This window comes from Agelaius phoeniceus, chromosome 4, assembly GCF_051311805.1.
Source record: "Agelaius phoeniceus isolate bAgePho1 chromosome 4, bAgePho1.hap1, whole genome shotgun sequence".
NCBI classification, from domain to species: domain Eukaryota; kingdom Metazoa; phylum Chordata; class Aves; order Passeriformes; family Icteridae; genus Agelaius; species Agelaius phoeniceus.
In genome coordinates, this window is record NC_135268.1 from 70,596,226 (window position 1) to 70,611,786 (window position 15,561).

The window sequence follows — 15,561 nt, forward strand, 5'->3', positions numbered from 1 at the left end:
GCACCGATGCGTTGCGTCTTGTGGCGTTATGTGGGAATTTGGGTTTTTTTTGCTTTCTTTTCTCCAATATTTGCAGCAAGCAAAATTAAAAACTTGGGGGCCCAGGCTCTGCAAAGCCCTCCTGGGATTTGTGCTGACATACACCTAATCCTACTGGCCTGAATGGATCTGTACAGAATGATGGTGATAACTCATGTAAGACACAGCAAATTGATGAGAATTGAAAGCTCCACACTACTTGAAAAAACAGTTCAGCTGACTAAAAGGCAAATATGGATTAAGGAGCTTAACTCCAAGCAACCATTAAAAAATATTAGCCTGGATATTTCTAAGCCTTCTCTAATTCCTCCAGTGAATAGTATTCCATGCAATAATTAATATTTTGTGAAGCAGATGCTTTGTGCTTTGTATTCCCTTTTGAATAGCTCCAAGAAGTATAAACAGAAAACCTTTTTACCATTTTCTAGGCAGATTAGAAAACATTCCAATTCATTCTAAAGGAAAAAAAAAAAAACACCTTACAAGTTACTGAAGATTTAACACCTGTTAGTCTATATAAACATCTATTTGAAACAGTATTACTGTAAGAATGATGTCACTAACCTCTTTTCCACCTTGCTAATGACCACTAATTAATGTCAAACTTCTCCAAAATTTGAAAGACAGCCAGAAAAATGACTGAAATCTTAAATAATTCTTCCTGGAAGCTTAATTGCTCTGTGGGACTGTGGATCAGAAACATCTTGATTATGTTTTCTCCAGCTTTTGGGTTGTTAAGAATGAAAAACTGTGGACTCAAACAGAAGTTAGGAGCTATTCAGCCTGGAGCCTTGGGTACCCATTAGTCTCCTTAAATCATGCATTTTTAGTTAGATGAAGCACCCAGAGAGGTAATTTTCTCTATTCTGCAGCCCAGACAAGAAAGCTTTAGCTAGACAAGGTGCCATCAAAACACCCAATCACACTGAAAACTGGCCTATTGTCAGACATTGCAAATACACAATCCAAGATGCATTTGCTGTTTGATGGCAGCAATTCTCAGCTCTATTTGAATAAGGAGAAAGCTAACTTTGAATATTTTCCTTCATTCCCTGAGTGGTGCAGCAAAAACAAGCAAAGCAGAATAGCATATATGTGCTTGTAGGAGGTATTCATTTTATTTCCATCACAACGGAAGCAGTCAACGTATTAAGCAGTTCTCAATTCTCCTTAAAAATTAATTCTACTCAGATTCAACCTGGAAAGTTTTTTTTTTTCCACTTTCAAAATGATTAAAGGCACTCAGAATAGCTAACTCAGTAACACATACAAACAGGGGGAGGAAAGAAGACAAAAAGAAGAAAAGAATCATCTATCAGAGACCTGCCAACAGTTTGGAAGCTGGTGTGTGTTTGCTACCACCTATTACATTTCCATCTTGTACTCCTTATTTTTTTCTCCCATCAATCTGCTGCTCTCCACTTGCTGACTCTTATTTTATTCTTACATTAAAAGCTCTTTCAGACCATGCTTTGGGTCTATTTGCACAGCATCTCACACAATGGGACCCCGATCCATGAATAGTTTTCATAGGTACCATCTCAATATAAATAACAATATTGTTCCAAATACATCAAAACATTGCAGGAGAAAGAAGAAATAATGTTCTAAGATGCTCAGTGTCAGAGAATAGTGCAGCAGCACAGCACCCTGCATGCTATGGTTGATAGATTTCCAGTCAGTATTTATAAAAATTTTTTAACTTAAGAATTCAGACACATGGTGGGATTCTTGGGGTTGCTCTGTGAAGGACAACCAGAAGTTGGACTCTGTGATCTTTGTGGGTCCCTTCCAACTCAGGATATTCTGTGATTCCCTATTAAATCAGTAGTTGCCCCTATAGCCAGCATTAAGGGAGAAATACTGCCAGAAAAGGTGCATCATAAATTTGCATAATTCTCCTCTGCAGACATCCATTTCCAGGGCTTGCTGGCAAACTCCAGATCAGATGCCTGATTTGTGTACCCACAGTTAGACTTTGATGCCCATTGTATCAAAAAAGGCCAAATGGTAGCATTTCCAAAGGAACACAGCAAGCTTTTAAAAATCCAATGTGGCTTCCAGCTCATTCTCAGTGAGAGATGCTTAAAAAATTCCACTTGCTCAAATTCAGTATGTGCCAGTGAAAACTACTGTCCACTGCACTAAAAACCTTACTTTAAATGCTAAATGAGCACCAGCACTTTCCTGTTTGTGTCCTGCCATAAGGAGGGATCTGTTCCAAAGGCTGGTATTTATTCAATGAACAAGAATTCAATTTTTAATCCAAGGTAATGTGCTGCTATGGATCAGGTTGTAACAATATGCCCCATGGAATTGTAACAGCAGTCTCAGGATGCTCAGGTAAGCAGCATATTTTCATCACTGTTAAATATCTTCAGCCTACAACCACGTACCAGAAATCAATAAAAAGGACAGCAAGAGCATCAGCTAACCAGCAATTTGGGGTTTACCATAGTAAATATACAGTAGAGCTCTTTCTGAATCAAAAGGAATGGATAAAATGGATATCTGGTTTCTACTGGTAACTCACTCTGAGGTTCATAATTGCAGCAGCTGAAAAAAAAGAATCTGAATTCTGACTGTCACAGATTTAATAAATACAAAATTAATACACTCTATTTTTCTTCTGCTGTGTTAATCATAGATGTCAGAAGAATATTTCTGGCCCCTCTTCTAAACGGGCACTATAATTTCTTTAGGAATTTGTTATCTGAGTTTTAGGACGTCCTTGCATTGAAGTTGAAAGGTAGAGTTAACAGGTTTTATGTAAGCAGGAGACCACAAATTTTGCCATCCTTCACCACAAGCTGTAAAGAATACCTTGACAAAATCATTTGTTAAATGTGACAGCAGTAGGAAGGCAAGACATCCATGCAAGAGCTCAAATGGATACATGACAAGGTAATATAAATGGCACAAGACAAGACATTTAAAAGTACTGGCTCACCATTACCAGTCTATTTGATCCAATTAGGGCTATTCATCAAGGTAAATAACTACTGGGAAAGCAATCTTGTGTGTTCCTGTGCACGCTGCAACAAAGCCCAGTCTAAGTGATGGCTTGTGCACCCAGAGATTTCAGTTTCATGCAGGTAATGTCAGCTCAGAAGGGAATGGGAGAAGGCTGTGACTTGAATCTGAAAGCAGCAAAAGCCTGTCATGTTTTATTCCAAAACCAGCACCAGGGCTTTGCTCATGCACCTGTATTAACAAATGCCTCTGCAATGCCTTAATTTATGCTGAGTTCTGATGTAAATATTATGACACTCACTATTACTTGTAAGACAACGCTTTAGGTTTTTTCCCCCACAGGATTTTTAATTTAGAGATGAATTCAAAGCACAAATTCCACCACGTGAAACTTCATTTATTAGAGGAGGAAGCACATTAAATTAAGGTCTTGCTTAATTCATTTTGTCAGAAAGAAAACTTGAAAACTTTATTAATGTACATAAAGCTAACAGATTAAGAAATTTGCTACACCAACAAAAAATATAGAAGGTAAACATCAAGACCTGGAAATATTTTTGAAAGCATGAATGGTGCACAGGCAGATTTTATGCCTTTCCAGTTCAGTCAATTCCATCAGTTTATGGTGCACAGTCAAGTTGCTGTTTTTGATAGCATCATGCTCCACTGTTCTAAGCACTATTTAGGGCACTTTTATCATTGTCAGTTCACAGCCATAATTGAGCTCAAAGAGGTTAAATGCCCACCAAAACGATGTTTTCCATGGCTATATAACAATTTTAGAACCAAAATGTCTCAGTGCTACTTACAGTCTAGTAGAGAATTAAATGTCTAATCCTGCCACTGGAAGGTAAAGCCACAGCAGGAGATTAATGATTCCAACAGATTGTTAAACTTTATAAAGCCTGGCAGTGCAGAGCTGCCTGTAACAAAAGTTTACCAAGGAGCACCTTATTCACCATTTTCCATTTAATGGGTGTTGCAACCCAGCTCCAGTTTGCACCTGCAGAGAGCTCCCAAACAGGCATTAATTCAGTTGAAAGGGATGAAAATAAAGCCTTCTCCACTAAGTTAAGGTGTGTCACCTCCAATATGCTGTGAAATTGAGTTTCTGGAGAATAAGGCAGTGACCATTAGGAGCTGCTGCAGTTTGGTGCTAAAGAGAAAGTCTCAGTCAATTCTGCAGAGTTTGTCACAAAGGATCTGACCAAAGAATGGTAAACTTGGGGGATGGGGACAGCAACACCACCAGTGCTGTCTTGGCAGATTAAACAGCAAAAAGACTGATATTTAGAACATGTATCACACTTGGATACTCAAACTACAGATCTATGGAATAGATTGATAAAGTAATATTTGAGACAAAGAGAAATCAAATACAGGTAACAAAGACAGGTAATACTTATTAGGATAATGAAATGGCCTGGATCTTAAAGATCCCAGTTCCAACCTCTCTGCCATGGGCAGGGACACCTTCCACCAGCCCAGGCTGCTCCAAGCCCCAATGTCCAACCTGGCCTTGGGCACTTCCAGGGATCCAGGGGCAGCCACAGCTGCTCTGGGCACCCTGTGCCAGGGCCTGCCCACCCTCTCAGGGAACAATTCCTTCCTAAAATCTAATCTATACCTGCTCTCTTTTAGTTTCAGCTTCTGAATATATTTTTCCATGTGTGAGCTTTCCTCTCTCTATAGAGAAGCTGCCATAATCAGGAGAAAGATTTGGGGTGAACTTGCTAACAGAAAGCAAGTTGAAGTGACAATTTTTGACCAAAAATTTGGAAGAGTATAAGAAACACACACAAAGAACATTCCTCCTAGTCATGGGCCACTACAAAGGATTCCTCAAAATGGTTCATGTCCCAAAGCATGGAAGAACCCAGTTCTAAGGTACTTAATCCCCATTGTGCTAAGGTACTTAATCCCCATTGATTTAAATTTGTTTGTTTGTTTGCTGGGGTTTTTTTTAGGGCCTAAGGTGGGTGGTTTATCAATTTTCATGACAGAAAAATTTTATACAGCCTTTTCAAAAAATATTTTTCAGTGAGGGCAAGCCTCAGGCTTGCTAGCAATATTAGTGCAGTTAAATGAAAGCAGAGAAAAAAAATTATATGTTTGGGGGAATGCTAACCACATACACCCCAAACATGTGAGGATTATCAGGGTATGAACTCTGTCTTTCATGTCTGGATAGAACAACAAAGACCCAACTCTGATAGCAGTGCTGGGATTCTATTAAATATTCATTATTTCTAAAAATAAAGAATTATACAGGGGATTAACAGGTAGAGGACAGTACAGAGTTTCCAATCAAAAATGTGGGAAAACCAGAAATACAGGTAGGAATTGAGCAGACAGTGAAAAAACATTAGGGAAGTCAAAATAACCCAGAAGTGAAGAGACAGTGATTAACTTTTGCATTCTCTATGACCTGAGAGGGTAGAATTGTGATAAAGTGAATGTGGGAGGATGAAATTGCAGAACAGGAAATTGCATGTAGGAACAAAGAGGGGGAAAAAACTATAGGTTATCCCAGCAGAAAAAAAAGGGATAAGACTTTGAAAAATAACCTTGTGAAAACTGAAGAAGATTGTAAAGTGTCAGAAATGTCACCAAAACTGCAAACCTAGAGTCTGATGTAAAAGAGGTGGGACAAAGAGGATAATGAGGAAGAATAGAGAAAATGGATTAATAGTGCAAGGATTAAACTAAGAACCACAATCTATTGTGTAGTTTCATTTACTGTCTCACGTCCTGTTGAAATTATACTTAAATCAAGTAGAGCATTGGAGCTTTATGGGGCTTTTTTAAATCAAATACAGTAAATAAATAAAAGGGAAAAAGCTGGTTTGGGGAGATGAAACGGCTATTTGGTCAAGATGAGAAGGAAATTTTCTACAAAAACCCTTAATGAAGTTATCCTCAGTGTGAGCAGTCAGATCCAATAAGTCTTACAGGTTTAATACAATAAATGTCACATGTGTCACCCTTGCAGTCCCACCTAACCCAGCTGCATGATCAGCCTGGCATAGTAAAATATTGGCTTCAGCTTCTCCAAGACCCAGAGACTGAGCCCAGTGGAAGCTGATGACAGCTCTTGGGTAGACCTGTCTGTTGAAGTGCCAGACAATGGCTGAAACAAGATTAAAAATTGATTGTGTGCTGCAAAGATGGATTTCTCATCATCCTGTCCAAGACTCACTCAAAGTCACCAGTGGATCCTGCCCTATGGACAGAGATGATTGATATCTGATACTATCAATTATCACCCATGCTTTTCAAAAAGCCCTTCCAGCAGTGAGATCAGTCTGGGGTGTGTTCTTGGGGTTTTTTTGGGTTTTTTTTTTGTCTTTTATCTCGTTTCACTTATACTTTGTTTTCTTCTCCTTTGCAGTAATTTTTACACAGTAACAATTGCAAACAAACCTTTTGTGTCTGGTTGCTTAATTACAAGTAGAACATAACATTAAAGATAATTCATAACACTTAGAAATAGAGTTAGTGAACAAAATTAATGTCAATTAAGAAACAAATGTAACGTTGAAATCCCATTTGGCAATTAAACTCCATGTACTTTGCCACTGCTCAAAAGCCATTAGGAGGATGGAATTGGAGAAGGCTTTGGAAGAGGATTGTGTTTTCCTCCATGTTTATGGTGCTCCCTATCTCATGCTACTGCACCAACATTTGGGGCTATTTTTATCACCCCAAACTTCTCTAAGTGCCTTTAGCTGATGTGACTACAGGTCATTCTTGAGATGACACTACAAACCGTGAAAGCTTCTTTATGTAAAACTACTATCAACAGAAGTCTCTTGAAATACATTTCTGGTGGGTTTTTTGCCTTCTTAGTCTGGCTTGTGGGTAATTTTATTGATAATGTAGCAACATCACACACTCCCATTGAGTTTCTCCCACATTTACAGTGGTTTTTTATGAAAAAGTATTTTAAAAACTCCATACTCATTCCTCTGCAGTGATTAGAGAGGGAGGCATCTTCCAAACACAAAGATTTGTTGGAATATCTGAGATTTTATGAGGGCTCAGTATTTGAGGAATAATACACAAATTATGTGCAGTATTCTCTTCCAATAGAGCTGTCACTGACTTTTGCCTCCTAATTCTTCTCAAGGCACTTTGAAAGGCCAACCCTCTGCTCACTTAAAGTGACTTCAGTTAAAAAAAGAAGAAAAAAAAAAAAATCAAGTCCCTATTTCAAAAAAGCAAAAGCAGCCATGGTTACTACATTGAAGCTTTTGCCAGGAAAAAAAAAAAAAATCCATCATGAATATTATGTTGCAGCTCAAAACTTCCTTTGTTTGATGAAACTGTTACACACTGCAGCCTTACCCAAAAGTACCTGATATGGGCATAGTTTCCTGAAATATGGCACCATATGTGCATCAGTAAACATTATGTGTAGAGTAAATTAAACCAAGCCTTATAATTAGGCAGTAAGGAAATTACTGCAGACCTGAAAGAGTAAATCAGCAGTATTAAAGCACTCTCCATTTCCTCTGGAGCACTTCAGAGCACCATAAAAACCTCAATGTCACAGTGATAAACACCTAGAAGTGCATTTTGAGGGAGACAAAGACATGTGCTTTCAAAGAAGTTAAAATCAAAATCCTTATTGATTGTAATTCAAATAACAGGGCATTTTCCCTAATTCTTTAGATCAGATGTTTGAAAATTTTACTAGAAGTCCTTTCCTGAAGTAAATACACCACTTTTTTCTACGAAATGGGAGCAGACAAAAAGTGAAAATATTGATCAGCATGCCAGGAGCTCCCAGTGCTTTCAGACCACGTTGGTGACATTCAGAGTGTCCCTAATCCTGAGGCCATAGATTCAGTGGAAGCTGTAGGAGCAGAGGACTTGGGGCACTGCTACCTCTGCCTTCTAAGCCAGCATCACACCAGAGTCCAGACTAACACCTCTGTACCTAGAAAACAACTACAAATCTAGAAAAGAACTACAAACAATGCAGTGCATCCCTATCAAATCAATACAAGGCATAGACATGTAGCCCTGGCACAGAAATAAACCTGTATTAGCATTTAATAGACTGCTTTTGGGAAGCCAGCTTCCACATTTCCATATTCAAGAGCACTGGAGTCACTGCAGGTGAAAATCAAACCTATTGAGCAACAAGGGAAAGGTGCTGAGTTTCTCACAGGCAAGAGCTGATGCCACAGGTGGCCTGAGGTTCAAAGGGGTTCAGATTAATTTGTGGCTGGCTCCCTTTGAAAAATGCCAGCATTTTTTCAAAATGTATTTTCATGCAACAGAATGGGGCAATCTCAGCAACAGCACTGCACTTCCTCTTGGAAACAGCCAAAACTCCCCCTTGGTAATACAGCACAGACTCCTGGGGATCGTCTGGTTAAGTGTGACCTTGTTTCAACTCTGCCTTTGCAAAATAAATCTTAATAAACATTCCTGCCAGACTAAATTCTGAAGTTACAGCCTCCTTGGATATTCTGCTACTACTTCACACTTGCATGAAATTTTACATTTTCAGAGCATTGCATCAACTCTTACAAACTCTCACAGTGTTATGTGAGCTAGGGAAGGTCTGTGACTATTTCATTCTCTGTTTTCTTCCCTTATTTAAATTATACAGATCTTAATTAAAAAAAAAAAAAAAGCCCCCTTCAATATTTATAACTTTACCCAATGCCCTCAGGTTTGCAACAAAGGGCACATCAGAGAAGGAGAACACAATCCCCAGCCCCCCCAGAAATGCACTGATTGCTGCACTGTTGACTGGCTCTATGGACAGCTGGAAAGCCAAAGCACTCCTCACACAAACCCACCTTTAGGATGCCTTACTTAGAAATCAGATTTTTCATGGCTCCCTGTGTATAAAGAGCTTACACGAGACACATCCTGGAAAATGCCAAGTCACCCTCCAGAGATGAACTCTCCAGTGATTGCAGGGAGGCTGAAGGAAAATCACTTCTTTATATCTCCACCTGATTTCTATAACTGACATCAGCTGGTGTGAATGTTCAGAGTTCTTTTTTTCCTCTTCCCCCTGCCCCCTCAGTATGAGTTTTTTATTTCTTTGGGTGTGCTCTTCATTTGGGAAGCTGAAATAAGTTTGTTATTTAATGTATATTAAGTTTGAAATGGGTTCACTGTTTTTCACTAAAGATTTTTTTGCTTTTTGAGCCCTTATGCTTCCCTTTGTCTTATATTTTAATATCCAGGTGCTGTGCACCTCCTAATGCTGGTACAACACAAAACACCTCAAGTGAGGCAGCTTCACCTTCAGAAGCAACTTTATTTTCTGAGCTTCAGATTATTCTTCTAAAACTGGACAGTAAGTCTTGCTTATCCTCACAGAGCACAGTAAAGAGAGGATAAACAGAAAAATTAAGTCAGTTAATCATGATCTAGAGCACCAAGATTTAATTTCTAGGTGCTGCTGGCCCTCCCTACAGCATTTGAAGTCATCTGGTCTGGGTGTGAGACAGCTTTGCTGCAATAACAAGACAATAAGATTTCCTCTTTTGGAGGAAGTCCTGTGTTTTCCTCAAAGCATTGACATTCTGTAAAGAGGCAACCTATGCATATCTTTGAGTAGAGAGATTTAATCCACAGACTGAAAACTTATATAAGAGTCTATCTATAATTTAATTGACATTGTATGGGTTAGCTGTGATAAAATCTGTTCCAACAGAACACATTCTTTCAGTTTTTGGTGTGCCGTCAGTCTAATTCCATGAGTTACTATTCATGCTTTTTATTCTGAGAGTCCTTCTAGAGTCTACACCAATTTTTGGCCAGCTTCAAAGTGCTAAACTTTATTTTTTTTTTTACCCTAACTATCATTCATAAACAGTGATACAAGTCAATCTACATGGAAGTGAGCAACAGAAAGAGCAAGCTGAGACACTGCTGCTCAAGGAACAGAGAGAGATGATAAATCCAAGAACATGCTGAAGCCTGGGATCCAGTTCAAACTGGTGTAACCCATATTAATCAAAGGAAAGCAGATTTCAAGGCCTTTCAGAGACCTATGAAGATGATAAAAACTGAATATGATCAAGATGTTGTCCCCAAGGTCTTTGTTTTACCAAATTTGCACAAATAAATTACAAGAGGTATTTGTCTCTGAAGTGCCCCCAGGCTGGATGGGGCTTGGAGCAGCCTGGGCTGGTGGAAGGTGTCCCTGCCCATGGCAGGGGGTTGGATAGAGATGGGTGTTATGGTCTCTTCCAACCCAAACCATGCTGTGATTTGGTGAAAATCCAGTAAGGAATGGCAGCAGTAAGCCATGGGCTGGTGAGGTGTGCCTGCTTCCAAGAACTTGCTCAGTCTGACTTAGCTTCATGTTCTTACTGGCAGTTTACAGTAAGACATATAATTAGATCTCTATTATAGTTTCCCAATTCCCAGGAGAGTTTAAATGATAAGTTTAAAAGATGTAATTCCATCAGAATAAGAAATATTGAAGTGACTGTGAATTGTGAGGCGGAATTTTAGCACCATGTGTTCCATCCACAATCATTTCCCATGTCTGCATGTTATGCAGATAATGAAATCAAACCTCCCAAATAAAGAGCTAAGTGACCTGGGGAGAAAATGGAAAATCAGTCTTAGATGAGTGAAAACTGAAAACTTGCAAGGGACCCTGACTACCAATTGGGGGAAAAAAAAATCCATTTATCTATGTTTGTATTTTTCATCACCAAAACACCTCTTGTAGGTTATTGTAGCCATGATATTTTCTGAAAAATCCTTTCCTTAGGATTTTTTCTCCTGAGAAGCTGAGAGGCCTCAGGAACAAAATGTAACCAATGGTTATCTGCTGCTGTGGAATGCAACAGGTGCATCTGGGATTGGTTCATGTGGTTGTTTCTAATTAATGGCCAATCACAGCCCAGCTAGCTCAGACTCTCTGTCCAAGACACAAGCTTTTGTTATCATTCCTCTTCTATTCTTAGCCAGCCTTCTGATTAAATCCTTTCTTCTATTTTTTTAGTATAGTTTTAATATAATATATATCATAAAATAATAAATCAAGCCTTCTGAAACATGGAGTCAGATCCTCGTCTCTTCCCTCATCCTAAGACCCCTGTGAACACTGTCACAGGTTTTCTAGTTTTATGGGTTAACTTTAAACATCCAAAGTCTGAAAAGCAAGCTTTAAAAGGGAATAATTAAGACAGAAGGCATGATGATATTCAAAGTTGGTTGTCTCTGCAATGATTTTGCCCAGAATAGAAAGACTGAAACAGAGGGACACTGTAATCTCCACTGCAGCTCATTTCCTCTGAATCTTCAGGCCTCTCTCCCCAGCATCAAACCAAGCCCTCAGTGAAACCCTCACATTCTGGAATTTAGCAGGGAGTGCATGGGCAGGTCTGGGTAGCCACACACAGGTACTCTGCTGATTATATTCATGTGATGAGGCAGAACATTGATCATAATTCTGAAGGATCATGATTTACAGTCAGAATGCACTTTGTTGAAAGCAGACTCCATCTTCCTCTATGTTTGTGCAAAACCCAGCACAATTATGATTTAATCTTGATTAGTTTACTAGCAACTGCCACAATTTAATAAACATTATACCTACGTGATTAACTTCCATAAATACCAGAAACTGTATTAAAAGCTTCCTCTCCAAGCAGGAAAATACAATATCTGTGTTTCACTTTACCCACATGCAGAATTCCAACCTCTCTGAGGCTGATCATTGCACAGGGGTGAATACACATGAGAAGCACACAGCTTATTCAGACAGGGGCCATTTTTGTATCACGTTTCAGAGTAAATTTGGCTTTAGGGATGAGTAATTCAGGCAACTGCTGAGAGCCTCGCACAGAACTCACTCATGTGTTAGTCTGCTACTTCCTTGAAGCAGTGAGAACAGAGGTGGGAGGCAACACATGGTCCCAGCTCCACTGCAGAGCTGAGGATCCCACAAATGTGGAGGTCAGAACAGCAGAGATCTCTCTCCTGTCATTAGCTGAGCAGGAGATGTGATGCCAGGCTTTATATAGGAGACTCAGTGATTCATATTGTCTGTAGGTCCACTGCAAGGGGTTTATTTGGCAAAATAAGCTCTGAGAAGATGATCTTCAAACATGTCTGCTAAAGGTTAGGAAGGAAGAGCTGAAATGAGCTGAGTTTTAGCACTGCAGAGCACTGATTTCAAAATGCCTACAGGGGCCACTCTCTCCAAAATTATCATGCTGCAAATAGGTACCTGAGGATACATTTAAATCTTTACTTGGTTTGGTAGTTTTCTGGATTTGGGATCATTTTCAATGAGGCCAGGTAGAATTTTCATTATCATTATTATTATTAATAATTTGTACAAAAAAAAATGCAGAACTGGCATCATCTCACAGGGAGGAAAAAAAGACCTAAAAAGAGGCAATCTGTCCTGCCTTAACTTGCAGGTATAAAGAGAAAGCTCTCCCTTTTGGTTGCCAACCTCCTTTCACTTCTTTTCCATCTCAAGCTTTTGAAATTAACCTTTCTTCTCACAAAACACAATGATAAATGTAATAGAAGAAAGCCAAAATGTATGGTTTAAACTAGTTTTTGCAGTTATTCATAAAATCCTAGGATAGTTTTGGTTAGAAGGGGCATTTAAAGGTCATCTGGTTTATTGCCCTGTGCCAGGGCCAGGGCCATCCTCAATGAGATCAGGTTCTCAGACCCAACCAATCTGGCCTTGAGTGTTTACAGGGATGGGACATCCACCTCTCTACCAAAATTTTTATTTATTATGACTTTCTGTACCTTCACAGGATCTTTATTTAGTACACTACCTTGGAAGTTCTCTTTGAATATATTTTACTCTTACAATTTTTCATATTCTGCTCATCTTTCCTGTTACTCCAGTGAGAATATTCAAATAAAACACAAATAAGCACATATGCCACTGTTTTCATGACTGGGTTTTTGAGCTGCCAAGGCAGGGAAGGTCTGGACAATCTGCCTCCCCTCCCACATGGAGAGACCATTGGGGGTTGCACTTGGAATGCATTTTCTTCTGCCTTTTTTTTTGTCACAGGAACTGTCGCTACTTTCCTTAATGTCATGTGCAATGTAGGGCCATATCTAAATGAGGACACCAATTCTTTACACCTCCTCATGTGGAGAAACCAGCCTGGAGTTGGAAAGCAATGATTTCCTGGGAAAATCAGGAAATATCAAAATCAGGGCTCACCTGTCTCCGAAGGTCTCGTGTTTTCTTGGTCATCTTGTCAATTGCAATGTTGAGTGGGTCTCCCTTCTCCTTCCTTCCAGTCTGTTAAAAACAGAAAATTTTAGAGTTAGAGAAAAATCCTCTAGGCAATATAAACTTTAACAAAAAAATTATAAGGATTCATCAAAGGAAATTATTGCAGCTTTTTTGTTTGCTACCATCAAGTTGATATTTCCAAAGTAATGTTTTTAACGTGTTTACGTGCAGGAGGCACAGAAGATTATTTTAGAACAATCCTAAAGTGATAAGAACAAAGATTAAGGTGACTCACCGGAGAGTTCAGAACTTTTCCACCAATAAATTATGTGCATATATTATAGCTAATACTCAAAAAAATCTGGCAAGACCTTTCACTATAAAATGAATATTAAGAGTTGCTAATCTCCATTCTGCCAAGCACTGGGAATGTTAAACATGATAATAAGCAGCAACACAGCTTGAGGACAGAAGGAAAATGGTCCCTACGCCTGTAACAGGAATCACATTGGCAGACATTAGGTTCAGTATAAAGAAGAATTCCACTTAAAACACTTTCCTGCAGGAAGTCTCAAAGCAAAACTCCTCATGAAGATTAAAAAGGGGGAAAAAAGCCTTTTGTGTCACGTAACCAATGGGGGGAAAATATGGTTTTCAGGTTCAATGGCACAAAAAGCATGAAGTGACTTTGTTAGCTGTATTACCTTTCTCTTAAGAGAAAACTACTTCTCTAAAGATTTGTCACATCTTTTGCACATTGAACTCTGTTTGAAAGCTTTTCATCAAGAATCAAAATGATCTTCCATTCTTTCTGGCTGTACTCTTTCCTTCCCAAGGCTGTTTTCAAATGCTTCTATTTAGAATTGTTCCTTGCATATGATTAAGAGCCATATTCTCTTTCCAGCTGAGCCTAATAGCACACAGTTTCTGGGAGCTATTGAGAAGTCACTTTTGGGGTGGGATGGGGATTAAAGACACCCTTTCAATGGTACCCTCTCACATGCACAGCACTGTTATCAGCCCTACATTGGCAAGAGGCCTCTGTTCCAGTCTTTGCTTTAGGCATTCATTCCAGAGAACGCCTGCTTGCTGTTACTGCCTGTAATCCTAATTATGACACGAGGCCAAAGCTTTTATGATCATTTAAAAATCTGTAAAAACCATCCCCTTTCTTTTATATAGAAATTCAAACATAACAATATCAAGTGCCACCAGAATTTAATACAAAACATAAATTTACCTCTTAGCTTTCTAAAAAGGATCCATTACAAATTCTGGAATTAATCACACAAATTGACACCAGAAAACAGAGATAAAGCATTTGCTATCACACAAGAGGAGGCATCTGTGTCACCCGCTGATATTTTTATCTCACTTTTCTTGTGTTCATCCTTTGACTGAGTTCTTCTGGTCCCCAGCTGAAGAACCACATCTCTTTAGCCTGAGCAATGTCAGCACAGGCTTTTGGTTTTAGATGTCCCAAATTCAGTCCCTGGTATTTTGTTCAAGACAGCAGGTGTCATATGTGCACACAATCGAGCCTGTTTTTCAAGCTGAAATTTCACAATAAAGCTGAGGCAGAAAAGTTGGGTTCAGGAAGCCTCTCCTGATGATAGAATGGTGCAGCAGGGACTGCCAGATGAGCCAGCCTCAGCCTGGCTCTAGTTTGTTAGACTGCAGAGTTACAGTCTAAGAAAACTTAGAAAAAAAGAAAATTACTCCAGCTGTGTGCTGTGCAGTTGCTGAACCAAGTTTCCTTGGTTAAATTCACACTCTGGGATGCTTTATTTTCCCAGTCAAATAACTCAATTTATCTAATATTCTTTAAATTCTTCTCTTCCTTCTAATTGTTTAAGCTTTAATGGACTGGCTTAGAAAGATCCAAAACCACAGAAGACATGTTAAGACTTTTTTCTTTTTAGGGCAAAGATAACCTTTGCTTGGCACTTCTTCTTTCCTTATTTTAAATAAAATCAGGGAATAATTTACTAAACAGGCCAAAACTCCGGTGAGACTGACACAATGTGAATAATCAAAGAGCAAACACCAAGACACTTAAGACTACACAGGGATGGTATTTTACAGGTCTCAAATAAAACAAGTGGTTCACAATTCCCCTTCACTGACCTCATGCAGGGCAGATATATTTCATATTCACCACCAACATGGTGAGGTCAAGCAATTAATGCTTGGCACCCTCTTAGGGGTCAGAAAGTTGTCCTTGAGCAGGAACTTGGGAATCCTTCCAGAGTAGTCAGCTATGGGATAGAGTGACACTAAATAAATTAAGCATTTGATAAACAGCACCATTTAGAGGAAAAGGCTCCTGGAAAAGGGCATTG

General features: G+C 39.1%; 1 protein-coding gene across 2 annotated transcripts in view; it reads right to left on the reverse strand.

The window, feature by feature from the left end:
- Positions 1–15,561, reverse strand: part of CTNNA2 (catenin alpha 2) — a 478,672-nt gene that overhangs the window by 101,894 nt on the left and 361,217 nt on the right. For both annotated transcript variants that reach the window (XM_054632611.2, XM_077177858.1), the window contains one exon: positions 13,205–13,285. In XM_054632611.2, the coding sequence (XP_054488586.1) occupies positions 13,205–13,285 (81 nt within the window). The remainder of the gene's footprint in view (positions 1–13,204; positions 13,286–15,561) is intronic.